Genomic DNA, 24,095 nt, shown 5'->3' on the forward strand with positions numbered 1-24,095 from the left:
ATCATTCAAGGAAACCGTTATATTTTATTTAGGAATGGTACAACAGGATAATCGATTGGAGTCCGGAGAAACAGAAGCTCGAAGAACAATGGCGCTTTTCACGACCTCAAAACCTTTCCCCACAAACAGAGGTTTTATGCACCAACCCACAGCTGGTCTTCTGTGCCGTCGGGTTCTCCATCTTGGCAGCCCTGACAATCATGGGTAACAGCCTGGTGATGGTTGCCGCAGCAGCAAATCTCCAGAATGTGACCAACGTATTCTTGGTCAAACTGAGCGTGGCTGACTGCCTTGCGAGTTTCGCTGTCCTTTGGAGCGCGCCGGATCTGGTGACCAAAACGCCAGGGTACCCGCTACAGTCCAACGTCGCTTGCGCGGGAGCGGCTGGTCTTGTCTTTATCGCCGCAGGATGCAGGATCGCACGCAACCCGTACTTACTGATCACCAAGCCCGAGGCAGCATAGCTACCAGCGGCTGTACGCTCATAAGAAGATCTTTCTGCTACTCTACAGAAGTCTTAAATAACCCGACATGTTTTTACAAATCCAAGTTGATCTATATTACCATTTATTAACTAAAATCAACATCAATCTGTTTTGAAATAGGTATCAAAACAGCATTGTTCACATTCAACGAATGAAATTTGTCTAAAAATGTACCCTTCTCCGAACTTCCAGTTTGTAAAAATGAAACCGAAATTCAAAAATACGGCCTGAACCAACAGAAGAGCTGAGTTCGCGGAAGATGCTATGGTTCTTGTTGCTTAATTATGTTAAGAGATCGTACTGTGGGGAGTTGCCCGTATATTTATCATGTATAATCTACATGCACATGGAATACGCCTTTAAGATCCTTTCAATGTTTACGTTGTTGCATAGCAACTGAGAGGGTCCCCTCACCCTTCACGTTGACGTGGCCTTGCGCCTCTATTGGAATTAGCTCCATTTAATTTCTATCATGACAACATAAGATTTAGCCGGAATACCTTCCACCGACTTCATTATCTGTTTTAAAACGCTTGGATTCGTTTTTATTGTAATTACGGGCATTGTCAACATTTTTACTATTTATACCGCGCTTGGATATGCCGGTCTGCCCAGTGTGCGTTACCGACCCTTCGACCACGTCTAGTCCTTTTTCTTTCCGTGGCCATCTCGGTGGAGACAGCGCAACATTTCGGGACCATTTCGGACAGTTTTCAGCCTGTTCCCTTGGAGTTGCTGGGCCCTGCAGACCACTGTAGGTCTCGCAACCCGTGGTGTCTGGGTGAGTCGGGGTTTGGGGGGTATTTGGCATATCCTAGCGCCGGTATTTTGTAATTTCATCCATTATACGTTGCCATTTATGGTCACTTATAAACGTTCGACATGTACATCGTCTTCGCGCTGTACCGTCACGTGGTCAGTGCATTTGCATAAAGCCCCAAAGCCACCGTGAATAGAAATTTGGGTTGTGCTGTTAGCTTAAATAGCATATTCGCTTCTATGTATTATGTGTAATATGTATAAGCAGTACGCACTCATGCCATTGCGGTACACCATTGCAATTGATGTCATTGTTGTTTAATTATTGTCCATGAATCAACTAAAGCACTTATGTAATTAATTAGGGTTCGTGCTTTTTGTATTAATTTATAGGGTTTTCTTTCCATTGACGAATAAATTGGAGGTGATTATTTGACGACCTGTGTTACAAGCTGATCCAATCCATCCCTTACCGGGAGATCAGTCTCCCCCCTCCGGATCGTCAGGGTCCGCCCCCAGCGGGCGCGCAAGCGCTGCCGCTACAAGTTCTTGGCGTCGTAGACAGGATTGGATGAATGTGGAGCTTGATGTTACTGTACCCCAGATACCGTCGTGTGATGAGGGACGAGACTGCTTTTTGTTAAGACACGCTGTGGTTATAGTTTGTTATTATTATTGTGTAATAACACCTTTTTGCTTAAATGCACTTTCTACTGTAAAGGTAATCACATGTGAGTGCCTGCCTTTTTTTTTAATCCTATGCGTGTTCTTAAGGCAATTTCCTGATTTAATTGTCATTTTTGTTACATGTTACATGTTTATTGGAGTACTTGTATATCTCATTTTTCTTGTAACTGCCCGGGGTGCCCAGCAGTTTGTCAGCACATGTATTTTGATACCATAGTGCTTGTATTAGTACGTAGCTCTGTTGGTGATTGCATTTTAAGAGGTTTTGCCTCTCTTGTTATTTTTGGTGGCCCGTACGTGGTTTGTTTGTCACTCTGACGTTTTGACTTTAGTTGACTTCAGACTAGAACCATGGCGACACCTGAGGGTTTGGCTGATGTAATAACAAAGTCGAACCAGGCATTGGCAGAAACTCTGGCCAATGCTTTTAAAGGGCTCAAATACCAGAGGGCCTCGACGGTTAAGCTCTCGAAATTTAACGGGCGCCCAAGGAAATCTGGGGACCCGACCCTGACTGAGTGGCTTGACGATCTTGAAACTTATTCCCGTCAATTGGGCTTGTCTGAGGACGAGAAGTTGTTGGTAGCAATAGATCACCTCGGTGGTGACGCAAAAGAAGAAGTTCGCTGCTGTCCAAAGACCGAAAAAGACCAGTTTAGCAAACTTCGGGCTCTTCTTAGGTCTAGATTTGGCACCAAGGAGACAGTGCAGTCACTGAACTGCACATTTTACTCCCGAAATCAACTAGAGGGAGAGAGCCTGGAGGACTATAGTAGGGTACTCATGCGACTATATGACCGCATGGAAGCGGCTTCCACAGACCAAAGTGAGAAAGAGGCACTGGGTAAACTCAAACAAAGTGCTCTTAAGGAACAACTCACGCGTGGTGCGCGTGATGTGTTAACGAAGCGCGAGCTTCGTCGACTTATACATGAGAACCCTGAGCTCCCTTTCTACAAGTTTAGGGAGCTTGCTTTGAACATCTTGCGCGATGTTGATGGTGAACCAGCAAGAACATGCCCACCGACATGTTCTGTGCCTGACATGAATGGTGCGGCTCCGCATGTGGATGCCGTGACCTCTTCTTCGAAGACTGCGCGTATAGGGGGCGATCACGAGTTACTTACTGCATTGATCGAGGGCCAGAAGCATCTGCGCGAAGCAGTGGAGTGCCTCACGCAGCAGCAATCGGAAACCTTAAAGCAGATACAGAAGTTGACAAACACAATTGCTTGTCAGAGTACTGCTGACCAAGCAAACCAGAAACAAATTCCGAAGAATCGGAAAACCCCTGTGCAGTGTACTTATTGTAAGAAGAGCGGGCATTCAGTTGAAAAGTGCTTCAAGAAAGAGTACGACTTGAAGGCTAGCGCAGAGAAAGAGCAAACTGGTAGCCAGGCAAAAGCATCTGACAGACATGTTCAGGAAAACATGTCGCCTCCGTCGTAGAGGGCGAGACGTCGGAGGAAAGTGTTAATGAAGAGCCCACATTCAGTCCCATTACTTCTGATACAAGTAGGGTTTGTGTAGAAGCTGACAGGCGTAAGCTTTTTGCCAGCAGTCCTACTGCTGTGATTTTGATCAATGGAGTTCCGGCAAGGTGTATTTTGGACACTGGAGCCGAGACTTCGATGATATCATCACAGTTCTACCATGGCCATTTGGCTAAGGTAGTCGGGTGGGTGGATGATGTGGGTGGGTTCTTCAAATTGATGGGTGCGAATCACCTCGAAATACCACTTGAGGGTTACTTGGAGACACAAGTTGAGATTTTAGGCCAGAGGTTCTGTGCCAGTTTTGTAGTCTCTAGTAGTAAACTCTGTCCCGATCCTGGGGACAAGAGTAGTAAATATCCAGTTTTGCTGGGGTGTAACATTCTTAGGAAGGTCGCATCCAATGCAAAGTTTCTGGAGGTCTGTCGGCCAAACTCGGACTGGGATTTGGCCATTCGTTGGTTCCGATCCATGACGTCTGCTGGTGCAGATGGAGGGGTAAGGGAACCTGTGACCACCATATTTGATGTCTTGACACGTGGTGAAGAGACAATCCAACCACGGACCGTGAGAGAAATTCACTGTGTACTAGGTGGGTCTGTAGTCGACCCGCAAGGTAGACTTATGTTAGTCCAACCCTTACCCAATTAGTTCATCCTTGGATGAAATTCATTGTGGAGTACGTGATCTAGAGGGTGCGTGCCACATTGTTGAGGGTCTGCAGCAGGTGGATGGACCTCATTTGTCATTGTTGGTCGCGAATACAAGCCCCAATCCATTGGTAGTTCCACCTTCCACTAATATAGGGACTGTGAGTGATGCTATGTTTGACAGAGCAAGTTGTGGTTGATTCTGTTGATAACTGCTTCCATGTGTCCGTGCACAATGTTGTGGCAGGTGTGCCAGACGTGACGGATGTTGATGCTGAAAGTTCTGGGCCGGTGGGTTCGGAATCCCCTGGGCATGGTGGTGTGCAGGGTTCTTGTGATCAGCAAGGGGAGTTGTTTGTGTTCCATGATGGTACAGAATTCTTGTTGCCTCCTGGTATTAGTCTTAGGAGTCTAAATGCCACAGATGCACTGTCGGCGGCCGAGTTGATTCGGAAGCACCAGAATGTTTTCTCAAAGGGTCAATTTGATCTCGGCTACTGTAATTTGATCCCCGCATGAGATTCACCTTTCAGATGAGAGGCTGATTAACTTGCCTTACCGCCGAGTAATACCAAGTCAGATATCAGAGGTGAAGAAATTGTTGCAGGATCTGCTTGACCGTAAGATAATCCGGCGATCAGCGAGTCCGTATGCTAGCCCAATAGTGCTGGTTAGGAAAAGAGATGGACAGTTGGGACTGTGCGTCGACTATAGGTGTCTTAATGCTAAAACGCATAGAGGACGCTTTTCCGCTACCTAGGATCGATGAGACCCTAGAATCACTCGGAGGGGCCAAGCTGTTCTCTTCTCTCGACCTAGGCGCATGGCTACTTTCAAGTAGCCATGCATCCTGACTCGGTAGCCAAGACTGCGTTTAGAGTGCCTTGGGGGTTGTACGAATTCCTTCGTCTTCCCCAGGGGCTCTGCAACAGTCCAAGTACTTTTCAAAGGATCATGGAGCTGATCTTTGGCGACATGAACCTTTCAGAATGTGTATTGTACTTGGATGATTTGCTCGTCTTCTCGGATACTTTCGAGGAACATTTAAGGAGGTTGGACAAAGTGTTCAGTAGGCTTGAGACCCATGGCCTGAAGTTAAAAGGCACTAAATGTCAGTTGTTCCGCACATCCGTTACCCACCTTGGTCACATTGTCAGTGACCAGGGTATTGCTGTAGATCCTACCAAGATCGAGAGAGTCAGAGACTGGCCGACTCCAACTAACCTTGATCAGCTTCGTTCATTTGTGGGACTAGCGTCCTACTATAGGCGCTATGTGCAGGGGTTTGCAAAAATTGCAGCACCCCTGCATGCACTGAGCGGCAAGGCCCCAGAAAAAGTAGGGAACTCTAGGGGGACCCTGCCTTGGTCAGAGGAAGCTGATGAAGCCTTTCAGACCTTGAAGAGCGCGCTTTGCAGTACACCAGTTTTGGCCTACCCTCAGTTTGACAGGGACTTTGTGCTTGAAGTTGACGCGTCCCTTAAGGGACTCGGGGCATGTCTATCCCAACGCGACGATTCGGGTTGTCTTCACCCCGTAGCATATGCCAGCAGAGGGCTCAGGGGAGCGGAAAGAAATTATTCCGACCTCTCTAGCTTTAAGCTAGAGCTTCTTGCCCTAAAGTGGGCTGTGTCAGAGAAATTCAGAGAGTATCTTTGGGGTAGGCATACACTGGTTTTGACTGATAACAGTCCGGTTGCCCACTTGCAGACAGCCAAACTAGGCGCAACTGAGCAACGTTGGGCTGCTCAGTTGGCCCCGTTCGACTTAGAGATAAGATATCGATCAGGTCGAAGTAATAAATGTGCTGATGCACTCAGTCGGAATCCCCCTGAGGTGACTGATGTTGGGGCGGCGTGTGTGTTTCAAACTTCAGCGGAAAGTACCTCTGTCCCCGTAGAGCTGAGGCCTGCCTCAGCAGGCCATTCCGATTGTGCAGGAGGTGTGAGCGCATCTGATGATGACGCTCCCTTGGTGACACCTTCGGTGTTCCCATCATATTCCCACTCTGACTTGGCGACAATGCAGAAACAAGATGAGGCCCTTGGAGTTGTGTGGGGTCTTTGGAATCGCCGCTGGGACCCTGGGCAAGGTCACGCTGATGCTGATAGCTCTAATGCAGAGGTAAAAGGATGGGTCCGAGAGTGGTCACGCTTGATAGAGTGTAAGGGTGTGCTATATAGGTCTGTTGAGGACCCCGGACTTGGTCAGGTGACTCAGCTCTTAGTTCCAAAGAGGTTGCGAAGGGTTATTCTTGAGGCGTCACACGATCAGTGGGGCCACCAAGGGGTTGGCAGGACCCTTAATTTCATTAGAAGGCGTTGCTTCTGGCCGGGGATGAGTTGCCATGTGCGGGAGCACATCCGTAACTGTTATCACTGCACAGTCTCTAAGGCTCCAACACCAACAGTACGTCCACCGATGAGACATCTGCTTGCGTTTCGCCCACTCGAGAGGTTGGCGATTGATTTCCTAAAGCTTGACCGCGGTCATGGTAATTACGAGGACGTCTTGGTGATGACCGATTCCTTCACCAAGTTTGCGTTGGCTGTAGCTTGCAAGGACCAGACGGCACCTACGGTTGCTCGAGTCCTGCGGGACGAATGGTTCACACGTTATGGGGTCCCTGCACAAATCCATTCAGATAGAGGGAGGAATTTCGAGAGTCACCTGGTACAGGAGATTTGTGACTTGTATGGTATCAAGAAGACCAGAACGTCCCCTTACCATGCGCAAGGAAATGGGCAGACCGAAAGGTTCAATAAGACTTTGTGTGGTCTTATAAAGTCGCTGGATAGTCACAGTAGGAGCAAGTGGCCAGAACTGCTTCCGTACCTTGTCTTTATGTACAACAGTACACCCCATTGTGTAACGGGCTTTGCGCCATATACACTAATGTTCGGTAGGGAACCTCTCGTACCTCTTGATCAGCTCATTAGCAATACGGGCAAGAGTTGGAGCGAGAATGTTGCTCAGCAGCAAGCAACATTCCTAAAGCGTGCGCACAAGTTGGTTAAGGATCGTATGATCAGCGCAGCAGCGGCTAATAAGCAGCGCTATGACAAGCTAGCCCAGGCGAGCCCTCTTCCGATTGGGAGCAGGGTATTAGTGAAGCGGTGTGCATTCACAGATCGCCATAAGCTAAGCAACCACTTCTGTGAGGAACAGTACATAGTCGTGAAGCGCAATTCTGCGAAGGACTTGTATGCGGTTAGGCCTGCTCTGGGAGGTCCGGAAAGATGGCTGAACCGGAAAATGTTGGTTCTTGACCCTAGAGGGGAACTCACCCAGTCAGGGGATCCATTTCAGAAGTTGCCAACCATAAAAGATTGTTCTGATTCTGATACAGGATCAACTTCAGGTGACTCTGAGGATGAGCTGCTGATCGCTGTTCCAGGGCGGTTGTCTGATCGTGCTGACAAGTCCGTTGCGGAGTTGCCTTCTGGTGAAGAAGCTGTTCCCCAGCTCAAAGAAACGACTGGACCGCGACGTTCTGAACGTCTGAGGCAGAAATGCCAATCCAGCACCCTGCCTACTGGAGTCACCTAAATTAGTTCCTGTAGTTTCATTGCAAAGCCTTCTAGCAAGCTGAGAGGAGGGGTCGCCTGTGTGTAGCAGGACAGTGGCATTTTGCCACCTCCTTATTCATGCTTGTCAGCTTGGTCGAGCTGTAGTGGGCTTGTGCTGTTTCGATCATGTACATTATGTAATTTGATCTAGGTGGTGCACATTGTATGCCCAAAGTACATGTATTTTGCCTGTACGTATATTTTTGCATTCAGTTTGTTATACATGTAATATATTGGTACATGTAGTTTAGAGTTAGACTAAGCACCTAAGACCAAGTTCTGAAGTACCCTTGTTACTTTGTTATTTTGCCCTCGTTTGTTTTTCGACGGCTTTGCAATGTCTGAACCGCTCAATGTATATTTGTTCGGACACTCTTTTGTGAAAAGACTTGATAGAATGGCCCGTCAGGAACACCAGTCCGTGGAAGAATTACTTGGGCTTGCTGCAGAAATTAACTTGACTGTCGAGGGTCATCCAGGTTTGAGTTATGACCGTCTATTTAATCATGTTGATTATTACTGCCAAAAGATGCGGTTGTTGAATTCCATTGACGTTTTGGTACTTGATATTGGTACAAATGATCTCTGTCTCCCTGAGATTACGCCAGAGGTTCTAGTTGGGAAGAGTTTTGAGTTCCTAGATTTTTTGGAAAGTAGAGGGATATCACCCCGAAAGGTGGTATTCCTATCTATAATACAACGATCTAAAATCACTAGATCTGGACAGGTCGCGGTGACGACTTTCAATCATAGAACGAGAAGGTTCAACTCACTCTTCAGTAGGAGACTTAGGTCGGAACGTCAGAACGTGTATCTGTTCACGCAGAAGCGTGTGAACTACCCTAAGTATTTGAGTGATGGTTGTCACCTCAATATAGAGGGTATGAACAAGTATTGCAAGGGTCTCCGAGCGGCCATTGTTCGCTATGGCTTTCACTAGTTTGTAGAACTAATACATATATTTTTCCCTTGCAACTACGATTTTTAGCTAGGCTATATCGAAGAAGATCAAAGGTGTCCACTCTTGAAAAAGAGACAGGCTGTGCCTCACCGATGATCACGCATTCTTTTGCATCACTTTTATCGGATGTTGTTAACATGTTTTATACTTTTGTACTAAAAAAAAAAAAAAGTGATTGACAGCCGTTAAGTGATCACCAATGAGTGTCTTTTGAGGATAAATCATTTTAGACAAGTTTACCCTTGATAGGGGAATCCCATTTTGGTATTATGTCTCCAAACTTTATCTTACATCAGTGATATATTATGTGAGGCTATTCCCGGCGTTATGCTGTTAACATCACCATCCTGGGGCGTATGGTGTCAAAGTAGGGAACTTGTGGGGAGTTGCCCGTATATTTATCATGTATAATCTACATGCACATGGAATACGCCTTTAAGATCCTTTCAATGTTTACGTTGTTGCATAGCAACTGAGAGGGTCCCCTCACCCTTCACGTTGACGTGGCCTTGCGCCTCTATTGGAATTAGCTCCATTTAATTTCTATCATGACAACATAAGATTTAGCCGGAATACCTTCCACCGACTTCATTATCTGTTTTAAAACGCTTGGATTCGTTTTTATTGTAATTACGGGCATTGTCAACATTTTTACTATTTATACCGCGCTTGGATATGCCGGTCTGCCCAGTGTGCGTTACCGACCCTTCGACCACGTCTAGTCCTTTTTCTTTCCGTGGCCATCTCGGTGGAGACAGCGCAACATTTCGGGACCATTTCGGACAGTTTTCAGCCTGTTCCCTTGGAGTTGCTGGGCCCTGCAGACCACTGTAGGTCTCGCAACCCGTGGTGTCTGGGTGAGTCGGGGTTTGGGGGGTATTTGGCATATCCTAGCGCCGGTATTTTGTAATTTCATCCATTATACGTTGCCATTTATGGTCACTTATAAACGTTCGACATGTACATCGTCTTCGCGCTGTACCGTCACGTGGTCAGTGCATTTGCATAAAGCCCCAAAGCCACCGTGAATAGAAATTTGGGTTGTGCTGTTAGCTTAAATAGCATATTCGCTTCTATGTATTATGTGTAATATGTATAAGCAGTACGCACTCATGCCATTGCGGTACACCATTGCAATTGATGTCATTGTTGTTTAATTATTGTCCATGAATCAACTAAAGCACTTATGTAATTAATTAGGGTTCGTGCTTTTTGTATTAATTTATAGGGTTTTCTTTCCATTGACGAATAAATTGGAGGTGATTATTTGACGACCTGTGTTACAAGCTGATCCAATCCATCCCTTACCGGGAGATCAGTCTCCCCCCTCCGGATCGTCAGGGTCCGCCCCCAGCGGGCGCGCAAGCGCTGCCGCTACAAGTTCCATATTTTTGCAAGCCCAAGTTGGTTTATACTACCCCGGAACTGAAATTAACTGCAGGCATACACAAAACTTTCTGTGAAAATAATGTGTCGAAATACATGTGATTGTTTGCTTTTGAAAAGAGGTTTCAAAAGACACATTTCACTCTGAACAAATAAAATTTCCATATTTGGAAATTCTACACTTCTTGGAAACCTTCACTTTGGTAAAGCCAACCCGAGAATTGACAAAATGAAAGGTTTTTGTCACAGGTCATGTATGCCATAGCAAGAATTCATAAAATTCCTTCTAATAGTGTCGGAAAAAAGTACGGCCGTTTAAAGGACTTGCTCCAGAACATTTTCAAGAAAAAAGTTATTCCAAGTTCTTTATTTGAGCCAGTGCCCCCCCCCCAAAAAAAATCAAGTGAACGCTTACAATATTCTTTTCTTTGTATTTATTTTATTTAACTGATAAACTCTCACGGCTGACAGAGAAAAAGAAGCCAGAAAGTTGACCTCTAGTTCTGGCCGCACACTTCCAGAACCCTTCAATAGGAGAAGTAATGCTTCTACAAAAAGTCGTAGTTATTTCAGTCATTTCGGGATCAGTAAGGGCGTCACTATCAGAAAATCGCCAATCGAAATGGCCTGAACAAAAATGCTTCTAAGCATTATGGACATTAACTGCATGGCTGTGGCCAGAAACAACACGCACGCGTACGGGTGTGTGGCTGCATATGTGCAAGTGGCTAATTCCATAGCTGAAGTTGTTATTCCCAAGCATTATGGGCCTCGAGCCGGACCAAGAGAGGGCGCTTTTTCCTTAGCAACGGAGGCTCCGTTGGTCGGAACTGCACTTCGCTGGTTCACCAACGACTGTGAAATGCACGCGTTACAGGTCGCTACCAGCGTAGTTACCAGCAAAATGAAAACTCCCGAACAGCATGGCCCTTTCCAACCAATGCATAAAGAGGAGCTTCTGCTGAGGGCAGCAGGTTCGAACGTATGTACACTGTAAAGGTGCTTTTCCCGTTGGGTAAAATGAAACGCGTTTGCTCACACATCAGGAGAGAATTAACGCCGTTGTCTTATCTGTATGGCCAAAAAAAAAACAACAACAAGAACAAACAACAAAATGCCCAACGTCGTTACAGTGTAATTGGACACTGAGTAGAGTGGATGTTCATGTGTTCGAAAGTACGTCGGGAACTCAAAATATTTCTTCGTGACCGGAATTAATTCCAAGAGTATACCGGTACGTGAAATACTTTTCATTGGTCCCCTGGGTTCCAAACGAACATACTGATTTTGAGCACACACAAGTAATGTCAAATGGTGGAAACAAATTATTAATTCCGGTTTGGGATTATTTCTGAATGCCCCTCGGCCCTTTAGCAACACTGCAAAAGCTCAAATTAAGGTGTAAGTCAAAGACTAGTTTATAGTTTAATTCTACTAAAGTCTAGTACCCATCCTTTGTTAGTGCAGGTACTAACCACGGAAACAGCACCATTCACACGTATTGACATACTCGTGTTCATGCTTGTGAAAAGGATGGCGCAATGACGCAAACCACACGTTTACCTGCATAACAAGGACTTCAAAATGGAGTGTTTCTTGACATTTCCAAGGTAATAATATAAATCAGTCTCCCCAATATTAGTTGTTAGAATTTTGAAGCCCATTGAAATATTTCGTTATACCTTTAGGTAAGTACTCTTGAAGATCTCCACCCGGCCGCTTGATTCCAGGCTCCGTAGCGGTTTGATGAACGATGGAATAAAATTTTAACATTGACATGCACATGTCATTCTTTTTTATTTTACTACCATGTGACAATATGTTTATTCTACTATTTAAGCTACTTTGTAATGCCGGTTAGGTTCTTGAAGAATAAGGCCGGAGAAGACTTAACGTGCCTTTTAAAGCCCGAAATGAGCCAAACATTTTACAAGGAAAACGTTACAATTTCTCCTCTTTGTTGTCTGATTTCGTTGCTATTAAAAACGGTTTCTGTTTGGAAAGTTACAAATACCCCAAAATCCACAATTCAGGTTTCCAATCGCAAAACAAAGTATGAGTGTGTTGGGGGTGAGGTCGTAAATGCACACATCCTCAGTTCAGAAACGTGGGGGGGGGGCAATAGACACCCTCTATTCCCCTCTTGCAGTCGATTTACACCCGTGTTTCTTTGGAGCGAAGGAAGTTTGGAAAAAGCCACACTTGTTTGCATAAATGTCAGTTGTTGAAAGTGAAAGAATTGTGCATATATCTCGATATTTCGAAATGCACTAATTTACAGCGATACCTTCTCCCGAAGAATGATTTATTCATGTCAAGTGCTGATGGCCGGCAATGAGATCATTTTATAGATCTATGAAACCACGTTCCACTTATTTAAAGACGTTGTAAGATACAACTTGAGTCAGAAACCAAGTAGATAAACTAGGGGAACAATGGCTTTTTCGGCGAACTCAACTTTTGCGTCGGTAGCCGAGACTTTATACACCTACCCCGAGTTAGTCTTCGTAACCGTCGGCGCCTCCATCCTAATCACGGTGACACTCGTCGGTAACAGCCTGGTGTTGGTTGCTGTGGCCCGAACCAAGACACTCCAAAACGTTACCAACGTCTTCTTGGTCAACCTGAGTGTGGCTGACTGCCTGCTGAGTTTCGCTATGCTGTGGAGCGTACCGGGTCTGGTGAGCAAAACGCCAGGCTACCCGCTGGAATCCGACATTCCGTGTGTGACAGCGGCCGGTCTTCTGTTCATCGCCACAGGCTGCAGCGTGTTCACCCTGGCAAACATCGCCGTGAATCGGTTTATACTGATCACTCGGCGCAGGACCACCTACCAGAGGTTGTACACACCCAGGAAGATTGCACTGATGGTCCTAGCCTCCTGGCTCGTTCCCATGTGCGCTGTGGTTATCCCACCTTTATTCGGTATCGGGGGCCTCGGTTTCGACCTGGAGAGCCGCGGCTGCCAACAGTTGACAACTCTTCCTAAAGCTGCAGTGTACACGAAGATACGCACTGCTGTGTTTTACCCCGTACCTTTTATTGTGATCATTGTTTCGTACGCTCTTATCTGGCGTCATGTCAGACGTCATTTCAAGAAGCGCCAACAACCTGGCATCAGCTTACAGCCAACGGCAGAGTCGGCTGTCAGCACTGTCCCGTGGTCCACGTCATTAAGGCTTGGCGGTGTTGATGAACCTGACTTCAGTAGCATTTCCGGCCCTTCGATGTCTTCCCGACGCGCCAAAAGGTGTCGTCATTTGAACAGCGTCAAGAGAGACCACCTGGCAATCACCAAGAACCTCCTCGTCGTAGTGGTTGCGTTCATAATTTGCTTCACCCCTATCGCGATCATGGCGTTTACCGGCAGCAAACGTTACTACTTGTACGGTGCACTAATCCTGCTCGTCCATGGCTGCATCACTCCCTTCATCTACGCCGCCAAGCATCCATACTTCAAACCCACCCTGCGGTCCATGACCCGTTGCCTATGTTCCGAACGCCAGGAAGTATGAACCTGCACCTTATCCAAAACCAAACACCCAAAACGTTTGATTTATACCCTCACCCCATGGCCAGGCAGAACTAAGCCAGTTGGTTGTTGAAATAATTGCGCCATTAACATTTTTATCTTGAATAATGTTGTAAGGAGCAAACTCATAGCAATGAAGTTTAAACTGTAATTACTTTAATAAATACCATTGTCTGCATTGAGACAGGCTCGGTCCTCACGCATCCACATTACCGGTTTTGTTTTCCCGTGTATAAAAAGTAAACAAAATATGCAACATGACGGAAAAATGTCCAAATTTAATTAGTCAAAGACAGCAGGAACTCTGTGGTCTTTACCTTGGATGAAGTTACACGTTCGCTCGTAAACAGGCATATATATACAAAAAGGTGGGCACCAATACCTTGAAATGGCAGGCAGCTTTGAACGCAGAGGAATATTGCAAAAACAACCTAAAACGCACATTGCATGGCTCCTTAATTTAAATGATTCGGTAAAAATTCATGTTGGCCACCGTCGTCAATAAACGACGATAGTTAACAATGTCTACTCCACACCGGTGCCGGTTGCCGTAGCCCGTGCAAAGAAACGTTTGTTCAGCACGGATTAAACAGAAATTGAAGAGTATAAATAGTAACACAGAAGCGATGAAATTAATGTTAATAACAGAATTGCTTATTATATGCCAGTAAGTTCAACTTCATTTCAGAGCGGAAACCCGCGTTTGGAGTTTTCATTAAAAAAATTGATTGATAACATTATTTTTCCTCAGCGAAATAATGACCCACCGCAACTCTAACAGAAAAGGACAGACTGTGGCCCAGTGCACGCCCACAATTTTATTCACCTCATGCTGACAGAGTGAACATGTATCCTGAAGTTTTGGTGATAACTAACCTTCAAAGTTGCGTTTTCGCTGCTTCTAATTATAAAGAATTCTTTACCATTATGGCCGACTTCAAATCATAGTTCACAAGAAACGTCGATGATTTTGAAATGCGATCCTAATGCAAATATGTAGCGGTTCAATAACGTTCCCGGTATTTGGTTCAGACTATATATCTTCTTATCGGCCAACATTTAAAGGCGCGCCACTTTTATTACGCGTAGGTTAAATATAAGACAAGGGCATGCAGTGATCCGTCTTCCAGAAAAAAACAGTACCAGCGAGGATGATTTCCCCTTCACACTACTTGCCATTGACATCGCGTCTTGATGTCCAAGCAAGAAATAAGTATTTGTTAGGCCTTAAGAAAAAAAAAAATCTCAATTTCAGAGTTGCTGTCCTTCTCAATTAATTAATTATTACAACCTCTATAAAAGAGGTAAAGTTAAAACAATGGGAACTCTACATTCGAGTATACACCGTTGCTGCGGTGGCGCCACGTGTGTATTGTTCAACTTATAAGGCGCGCGTGCATTTTGGCAAATCACGACATCCTATTTATCGATAAGGCACGTGACGTGGTATATCACCTGTTCACAAGCGTTGTGCCATTTTAGTGACGGTTGCTAATCCTGGTTGGAGGATTGCTTTGATGGAACGGAGTATAGTTTTTCTTGGGAGCAAATTTTTATGTAAACAGCTACCACTATAAAGTATTGCACGCGTACGTTATTTCACTGTAGGCCTAAGTTACAACTAACCCAGTTGAGGTATGTCATATCACATCATGGAAACGAGGAACTCTTTTTTCTTCAAAGTTTGAAGCTAAGGACTACACCATATTTACCGTGGAAATTTCTCTGAATTTAGATTTTCAAAGTTTGGAAAAAAATACCACTTTCAGTGGGAACTTGAGGGAAATCTCGATTTTGGAGAGTCGAAATTTCACTCGAATTCGTGGTCATATTATTAGAGGCTGTGTATGTTGAATTTGTTGATCTGAATTTTCACTCTTTGGAATTCAGAGACATGCGTGATTCTTGTCTTTCTTTGTTGAATTGGTAGCATTTTGAGTTTGATAATCAGGCTTCGTTATAATCTGTCAGTAAATGAAATGCATTCCATATGGAGAATACACACTGTTGAATACGAAATGAGAAAGTAGATATTAAAAACATTTTGCTGTATTGCATTTAACAACCGATCCTAGAATGACAACAGGAAAGTAAGCTGCGGCTAAGTACTTAATATAGTTCAATATATTTATAGAAACACTGAAAACTGAAAGTGATTAAAATTAGCAGTGTTGTGCTTCATAGGATTATGAGTGCACTGTTTGCTCAAAAGAAACAAACGAAGTAAAATTACACAACGTGGTCTGTGCATTGGACTTTCTTTTTCTTTGTCTTAGCTTTCCCTCGTATCCTGTTCTTCTTGAAATAGTTCCTGCTCTAAGCACTCCTCGAAGTTAGCACTGCAGATTGTTGTGTTTAGTCATTGAGCGGGAGATTTACGAGTCACGCAACATATTTCCTTATGTTATTAAGTTGAAAGTTTGAACAGTAAGTCGTGTAGTAAACAAATGTCGTTGCAAAGGTCGTTGATTATATAGAGTGTTACATTGTTTTGATTAAGGCGTATAAGTTTGTATCTTAGAAGCAGCTTGAGTAACTGGTATCCTAACGCTCATACCATTGACCACAAACCATACCATACCCACAAACGTCCCTGTGCGATGAGCATCAGAGAAAAGGTTAATCTAGCTAATTTTAGGAGAAAGTTCACGAAAAGGCTCCTACTGGATATAAATTTTTCAAAAAGTCAAAAGTAATACACCAATATCCAAACCAATAAACCAAAACCAATTTCCCCGGATGAGTTGATTTCCTCGTTTTGTATTTTTAACGCGCTTCACCGCGCAGTATTGTGCAGGTGGGACTTTCCTCATTTTTGGCTTCTTAGTTTCATGCATGGGTATTTGAATCGAGGCCAAGAAGTGGTCTTAAAAGTTCCAATGTTTAACCTAGAGATCGGGAAGTTTACAATAATTTTAGGCACTGAAAGTGAAAAAAAAATCAGCTATTGTTTTGTTGAGAAAGAAATTGCTTCCCCATGTTGGATTGATAACGTAAGCTCAGTGTTCTTGATTTTGACGCGTTGTGACACAGTCAACTCGGGTTTGTGATAACATCCAGAGCAATTTCTACTTTGGCCTTGAGCAAACAGGATAACATTGGAAATCCAGAGAAAGAGAAGCTCGGAGAACAATGGAGCTTCTCACAACCTCATACCCTTCCTCACAACTGCAAAAAGCTTTACACACCTACCCAGAGCTGGTCTTCTGTGCCGTCGGGTTCTCCATCTTGGGAGCCCTGACAATCATGGGTAACAGCCTGGTGTGGCGGTAGCATGGACCAAAAAACTCCAGAATGCTACCAACGTGTTTGTGGCCAACCAGAGCGTGGCTGACTGCCTGACGAGTTTCGCTGTCGAGTGGAGCGTGCCGGGTTACGAGCAGAATTACAGTCAAAAAGATCAGAACATGTTTTCCGATAAATGTAATGCTTTTTTAAAAATCGATTTATTTAATGTAATGTTTTTTTTAAACAGACCGTACTTTGAATTTTCGAGTTAATTTTTCAAAACTGAATGAAATCTTTCGTAGCTGATGTATCTTTTTATGATGAAATTTTACGGACCTAACATGTTTTTAAGATTCGAATGAATTATTCTGACCCAATATGTTTTTAAGATTCGAATAAAATTTTGCAGACCTGACAAGTTTTTAAGATACGAATTAAATTTTTTGGACCTAATATCTTTTCAAGATTCGAGTAAATTTTTTTCAGACCTAACATGTTTTCGAAATCCGAATGAAATTTGACAGACTTAACGTTTTCCACATTCGAATGCATTTTCCCCGACAACAAACAGCCGAAGGTTTCGAGTGCCGCACCCGCATTTCACCGAATTCAGATAGCTTCCGAATTTCGAAAGCATCCGATCTTTTTGACGGTGTTCGGCCCGATGGTACCCGGAGTTCCGAATCTTTTTCCGAATCAGTCAAACTGTAGAATTATACCCGCTCCTTTAATCAATCGGGCAGTCAGCCTTTAAGCCCAGAATTTCGAATAAAGTCAAGCGTCAAGCGGTGTTACAATCCATGATCTGGTGTCGATGTTCCAAAAGCCAAGTAGTGTAAATGTAATCTTCGAGAGAGTTCCACATATGAGTTGTTAGTTAGCAGTTACTGTAGTTTTAAGAATAGAGTCATTTTCTAGAGTCATGTGCATCATTGTGTTAAAAAACTATGTAACTGAGAATCTTTTCGTGTGAAATTTTACTTTTTTTACTACAACTGATGTTTTCAGCAATTACCAGTACAATTTAAAACGATTTGAACAGCTCATTAAAGTGAATAAACAACAACTCATCACTTTCAAAACTTCAAATTTGTATGGTTTCGTAAGTATTTTTTTAAAAGGAAGAAGAATAGTCAAGGAAGTAAAGTACAAAAAGCCAGCTGAAAATCGTGTTCCCAGTTCAAGAAAAACGAGTATTTTCACTGAGTTTTCTTAACTGCACGAAAAGAAAGGAATGTCCACAATAGGTATGTAAGGTAAGTGTGGGTGTGTTGATTGCCATTTCTGCAGATGGACGTGCACAAACTAAATGCAAGTGTCCATGTTAATCGCGCAGCTGATTTTACATGGGAAAAATAAATCAGAGTTGTGTAATCTGTTTTGCGATTATCCGCTATGTTAAAAGCTGTACTGGCCATCAGGGAACAGCAGGCATGCAGCGTTAGCATGGCGTCTGCGGTGTTCAACTGCATATAGCCTAGCGCAAAGCGATTATTTCTTTCTTCCTAAATTCTAATGATTTCATCACCCACCTCTATACAAATTATCAAAGATAACATTCTCATCACAGCAACAACTTCAATGTAGATGTTTATTATGGTTTATATCAGGACATCGTACACTATCTCGGTTAAAAACAAAACCTGAACAATATTTAATAGTTAAATGTGCAACGTCTGACTTTGAAAGACGTGTTTTTCAGCTCCAAAAAAGAAGTAGCCTTCTGCAGCCCCCTTACGTAGAAGTGTATTTAAATGTGTAGAGTAATGAGCCAGTTCAAAAAGAAAAGGTTTCCAGGAACAAAGTGCGCGTGTGGCTGCGCTGACAGGGCAAACATTGGCGCCTGCTTGCCACGGTTCCCGAATGACCTGGGACAAGTTTCAGTCTGGGCATGCGCTGTTGGAATACTGAGTCGAGACAGGATGGAGTATAGATAATGTACTCATGCTCAATCTGCGATTCTTCTTTGCCTTGCACGAGTCTAGTTGAAGTTTCCCAGTGGTTTTTAAATTTATTTCTACAACCAAACTTCTTCAAATCTTATTTCTGCTGGCATCGTAACGGACCAAGCTGGACGGGGCGCTGCCAGGAAAACTCCATCCGGACAAGTCAAACCGAGGCCTCAAGAGACGGCCGAGCGTTCACGGATACAAGACACGGAAAGTAACAACTCACAAGCTAGCACTCATGTCAGTGATAAATACATAAATTTCCCTGTATGCGGTAAGCGTTAGAGCTGGACTGATACTCACGTTTTCATGACAGGTGCACGAAAGCTCCGGTTGAATATAAATTTGCAAAATGCTTAAATTTGGTATTAAATATATAGTTCCCGTGAACCATTTTACGTCGATTTTTACAAGACGAATTTCATTCAGAGTTGGATCTTTTAGTTGGCTGAGAAAATATCCTCATTTTGTACTTCTAACACACTGCTGTACATTGGTAGTGTGGATGGGAATTTCCTCTCAATTTAACTTCCCAGTTTCATGCCTGTACACTTGGGTCAATTCCATAAACTGCTTTAAAAAATGAAAGAAGGAAGCTCAAATGAATTTAAATTGAAAGTGAAATAAATGTCAGTGATTATTCATAGTAAAGCTGCTTTCTCAAATAGGATTGATTCCCAAGTGCTGGGTGCTGATTTTGACGGGGAATGACACAGTCAACTCGGATTTGTGATAACATCCAGAGCAATTTCTACCTTGGCCTTGAGCAAACAGGATAACATTGGAAATCCGGAGAAACAGAAGCTCGAAGAACAATGGCGCTTCTCACAACCCCATACCCTTCCTCAGAACTGCCAAAAGCTTTATACACCTACCCAGAGCTGGTCTTCTGTGCCGTCGGGCTCTTAATCTTGGCAGCCCTGACAATCATGGGTAACAGCCTGGTGTTGGTTGCGGTGGCGCGAACCAAAAAGCTCCAGAACATTACCAACGTGTTTGTGGTCAACCTGAGCGTGGCTGACTGCCTGGCTGGTTTTGCTGTCCTGTGGAGCGTGCCGGGTCTGGTGAGTAAAACGTCGGACTACCCGCTGCAGTCCAACGTCCCGTGTATGGCAGCGGCTGGTCTTGTCTTTATCGCCAAAGGCTGCAGCGTGTTCACCCTTGCAAATATCGCGTTGAACCGGTACATATTGATCACCAGACCCAAGGCAATCTACCATTGGCTGTACACACCAAAGAAGGTTGCCCTATTCGTCATGAGCTCTTGGCTCGTTCCCGTGTGCTGCATTATATTGCCGCCAGCATGCGGTATCGGAGGCCTCGGTTTCAACCCAGATACCCGCACATGCGCCGACGTTGAAACTCACCTAAGAGCTGAGGATTACGAAAAGATTCAAATTGCTTTTTTCTACCCGGTACCTCTCTTCATGATAATTGTTTCGTACGGTCTTATCTGGCGTCACGTCAGACGGCATTTCAAGGTGCGCCGACAACCCGGTATCTGCCTGCAGTCGGCTGCAGGGAATCCTTCAGTCAGCATTGACCCGTCGTTCGCGTCAAGACTCGACAGTAATGGTGATCACGAACTCAGTGCTTCTAGCAGCCCTGCAGTGTCTTCTCGACGCACCAAGAGCTCCTGCCAACATAGCCGTACTGTGAGCGACCAGCTGAAAGTCACCAAGAACCTCCTTGTCGTAGTGATTGCCTTTGTGGGTTGCTTCACTCCCATCACCATCACAGCGATTACCAACAGCCACCGTGTCCATCTCTATAGCACACTCGTTCTTTTCTCGCATGGCTGCATCAGTCCAGTCATCTATGCTGCGAAGCATCCACACTTCCGGCCGGTGTTACGATTCATGATCCGGTGCCGATGTCCCAACAACAAATCAGTCTTTCCCTGAAGCAGTTAATGTTTCACTCCCCCCATCCGACTTAAAATTTGGCAAGCGGCTACCATATGCTTCTAACCTAATTTTGTAGCCTAGATCAGGCAGTCTTTACATGAGGCGAAATTCTGCAACCAGTATTTTATTGTTTATTCTCACCCAAGGGAAGGTGTTCTTATCTACGCTGAAAGATAAGATCGATGTGGGATTGGAGATAGATGGAATTAGGGGTGCATGGAGTCAAAGTAGACATGGTAGATATGGGATGATGGGGGTAGATGATGGGGTAGAATTGTAGAAGATAGCATGATTGGGTTGGATACAAAGTGCAGAACTGTACTTTAAAGGAATTTTAATTGTGCACCATCCATCGAACTCACAAATACACTGCTTATAAAAATCATCCAGGTCTAGTCTGACTGTACTGAAGCCACGTTCTGTAGGCATTCCTCTCTCCTGTAAAGAACTGTGAAGCCTTTGTACCTGTATCTCCCTTGTTGGTGGTCTTTGTTGATCTACTTTAAAACGACATGCGCCTTTCAACACACAGCCTACATGCAGCACTAACTCCTAGGTTTTTTTTCTCCTAGAGTACAATAGATTTTATTGCTAAGGTCGATAAATATCTTGGACATCTGTATTGCAGTCGTATGTCAACCAATCTTGTAACAAATTTTGATGAAGCTTGGTTAGTATTTTCTTGAGAGGCCACCCCCTCTACCGAGAGTTAATTTAGTAACCATATTCGTATAACGTGGATTTCTCTTTCAAATTCATAACAAGCAGCGAGCCATGGCGGCTTTGCCGTTCTAGTCCAGAAACCCAGGGCTGGAGGAATCGAAATACCTACACTACCAATATGTGGACCCATCTAATTTCATCCATGGACGGAGACAGGCACACATTGGATGAATTCAACTGCTCTTTCAATACTAAGCGACAGAATTATTCTGGAAGCGAAAATAAGTAAATACTTTGAGCGTTTGATCGAGGGATCTGGGGAGGGTAACTACACATGTATGTCTATTGATATGTGTCCCAACAATTTCGGCCAGGATCGTAGAACATCATGATTCTAATCTATGTTGTGGACCGGTGATGAAGTCTCTGAGAATACTGCGCTCGGGAAATTACCCCACTTTCCACGCCGTGATCTTGAACACGTCATGCAGTTCTCATTGTACTTATCACCTCTCATAGATTTAATATCACTGTAATAAAAATATGAATAAGCTGGCCTTGGAACTTGGTCTTAAGGCTTGCGGGTCAAAGCTTGGCCTTGAGAATCGAAGGCTTTGCTCCAGCATTGGCTTGTACTCAGACTGAAATTTGTGAAATGGAGTAAAGGATGACGGATAATGAAAGTTTGGAAATTCATCTTCCATCTTTATTCGAGTTAGATTTTCAAACTGAATTTGAAATTTTTTATGGAGAGGATAGCTGCAATCAATTTGTTTTAATACAAACCTTCAAAATGCACCTTTCTGTCTCATTTACCTTCACTTCCAACTTTTGTTTCACTATTTTCAAAGAGTGTTTCATTGCCTTTTTGTGTTCATTCTAACGAGTATATCCATATTCATGAGCGCAACTGTGATGCTCTCCCGGGAAAAAAGCCTCGATGCATTAAAGCATAGCATTAAAATGTAAAACAAAGTGACTGATAAGAAAATGTGAGTAATAATACGAAGAAGCACATCAAATCAACATTGCACATAATTGAAAATACACTTTGTGGTCTACATGTTGAAAATGAACTAAGCATGACTGGAAAAGTGTTTGTTCAACCATATCTGAAGAGCTATACATCACAGATTAGATCCAGCGCATAAAATAACAGTGTAATTTAGAAGAAGAATTAGGTTCCTGATTCAAGCTTCGGCTGTCATTTTATGCTGACAAAGAAAACGAAAGAAATACCCCCCCCCCAAAAAAGGGGAAAATGGCGTGTCATTCACATAACACTAGCAAAGAAATCAGACATGTAGACAGGTCAACAGACGTGAGCCGGTGACTTGACCATATTGATGCGCGCTCATTTAAAACTACCAAGGAGCTGTCATTGACGAAAATTTTTGTGTGTTGATGTGTATGTTTGTTACGTGATGCACTATAGTAACGTCTTAATCACTCAGTCTTTACACGGAAACATTCTGCGCAGTAAGGTTAATGGTTTTGTTATCTGCTTAATATGAACAGCGAAAAGTAGCATCTCTGAAATGGCCTAGCGGTTAAGTTTGCGGTTATCAGATCGTTACATGGTGGGTTCGAATCCCAGTGGTGGCTTTTTATTTTTCCAACGCTTGGGTCAGTAAGTAGCTATAAGAGACTCTAATTCACCCCGTCAAATACCAACAGTACCTTAGCCTACCGGGTAAGCTCTTCTGCTGGGACTGTCCGCGAAGTCCAGGTGAGCGCCTTAGTACAGGTTCGAGACGTATGGCCGACTCGGCGGCCAGGGCTTAGGGGCCTGTCTCGTTCCTCCCTTGCATGGTCGCTCGAACCCTTTTGGGTTAAATGGATGGGCAGGGAGGAAGTGCGGTGGGCCGGGAACCCGAGACCCAGAAGAGTCCTATATGGAAGCCGGTAACTGCGATTCCTTGCGAATTTCAGGAGTCCGTGCGCCTGAATGCTTGGTCAACACCGCATAACTTTTGCATTTTTCCCTCACTACGCTTTCCCCCCCCCCCATGTCCCTGGGCGCAGAACCCACAAGACAATTTTCTGGGATTGAATAGAGTGAGCTAAAGGATTGATGCTGATTTATTTTCATTTATGATCTTAATTTCCTACGTTTCGAGAATGAAACCGATCCCAATCAGTAAAGCTTTTGGTTTTACCACATTCTTGCCGGAAAAGCTGAAGATAACCTCCGTATATTGGAAAGCACGGCCCATTCAGGTTTCCCCCAAGGTAACCCACGTTACATTTAATTTTGATCCGACTGAAACTTAATGTTGCCATTTGTATACAATTAATCCGTGCCTCGTGGGCATCCAATTTAATATCGGAATTCGAGTTCCTGTGCATGAAAAAGGCCTAATGAAAACAACGTCTTTGAAGTGGCCGTATAACTTCGCCAAACAAAGCAAAAATCATTTGACGTAACGAACAGTGCCAACAAGCTGAAGTATTCGGGACACTGAACAGATAATGCATACCATTTTTGTGACCCTGTGCAAAAAGAAAAAAAATGCATTACCTCTCCTTTGCTGAACAGAGCGATACACGTCCTCAAATAAAAACGGCTTCACGAGCGATGCTTAAGGCCTTTAGGATGCCATGACAACGGTGCGCCACATCGCTAAAGAACTTGAGTTTCTCACTTCCTTTCTTTTTTAGGGTTCTTGGTGGATGACCGTTGCATTTCTCGGCAAATTCAAAGGTATTGTAAGTTATTTCAGTAGCAAAATGGGACCTTCACAGTAACTAATTACATGTATTTTGCACATGGGCAGAAATGGCATGGTGCATCGTCTACGATGCACTCCTGCAAAACAGTTGTGG

The 24,095-nt window shown here is 44.1% G+C and overlaps 3 protein-coding genes across 5 annotated transcripts; all 3 read left to right on the forward strand.

Moving 5' to 3' along the window:
• Nucleotides 1-784: 784 nt before the first annotated feature.
• Nucleotides 785-9,982, forward strand: LOC147799330 (uncharacterized). Of its 3 annotated transcripts, XR_015424970.1 has the most exons (3): nt 785-1,266; nt 7,424-9,461; nt 9,833-9,982. XR_015424970.1 is itself a non-coding variant. In XM_087135281.1 (2 exons), the coding sequence occupies exon 2, from the start codon at nt 2,283-2,285 to the stop codon at nt 3,378-3,380; it is 1,098 nt and encodes a 365-aa protein (XP_086991407.1). In that variant the 5' UTR covers nt 785-1,266; nt 1,638-2,282; the 3' UTR covers nt 3,381-3,615. The 3 variants fall into 3 exon arrangements, 1 of the variants encoding a protein (XP_086991407.1); XR_015424969.1 differs by lacking the exon at nt 9,833-9,982 and having other exon boundaries at nt 7,424-9,818; XM_087135281.1 differs by lacking the exons at nt 7,424-9,461; nt 9,833-9,982 and adding an exon at nt 1,638-3,615.
• Nucleotides 9,983-12,425: 2,443 nt separating this feature from the next.
• Nucleotides 12,426-13,505, forward strand: LOC110974200 (G protein-coupled receptor moody-like). Its single transcript, XM_022225659.2, has one exon. The coding sequence runs from the start codon at nt 12,426-12,428 to the stop codon at nt 13,503-13,505; it is 1,080 nt and encodes a 359-aa protein (XP_022081351.2).
• Nucleotides 13,506-19,406: 5,901 nt separating this feature from the next.
• LOC110974199 (5-hydroxytryptamine receptor 2B-like) lies at nt 19,407-20,614 on the forward strand. Its single transcript, XM_022225658.2, has one exon. It carries the CDS (start codon nt 19,515-19,517, stop codon nt 20,601-20,603), a length of 1,089 nt encoding a protein of 362 aa, XP_022081350.2. The 5' UTR covers nt 19,407-19,514; the 3' UTR covers nt 20,604-20,614.
• Nucleotides 20,615-24,095: the final 3,481 nt, after the last annotated feature.

This window comes from Acanthaster planci, linkage group LG04, assembly GCF_054643075.1.
Source record: "Acanthaster planci isolate LZ-2023a linkage group LG04, COTS_SCS, whole genome shotgun sequence".
Lineage (NCBI taxonomy): Eukaryota > Metazoa > Echinodermata > Asteroidea > Valvatida > Acanthasteridae > Acanthaster > Acanthaster planci.

What these genes read in the sequence shown, in the direction of transcription:
- LOC147799330 (XM_087135281.1), top strand. Translation starts at nt 2,283, where the DNA reads ATGGCGACACCTGAGGGTTTGGCTGATGTAATAACAAAGTCGAACCAG.
- LOC110974200 (XM_022225659.2), top strand. Translation starts at nt 12,426, where the DNA reads ATGGCTTTTTCGGCGAACTCAACTTTTGCGTCGGTAGCCGAGACTTTA.
- LOC110974199 (XM_022225658.2), top strand. Translation starts at nt 19,515, where the DNA reads ATGGCGCTTCTCACAACCCCATACCCTTCCTCAGAACTGCCAAAAGCT.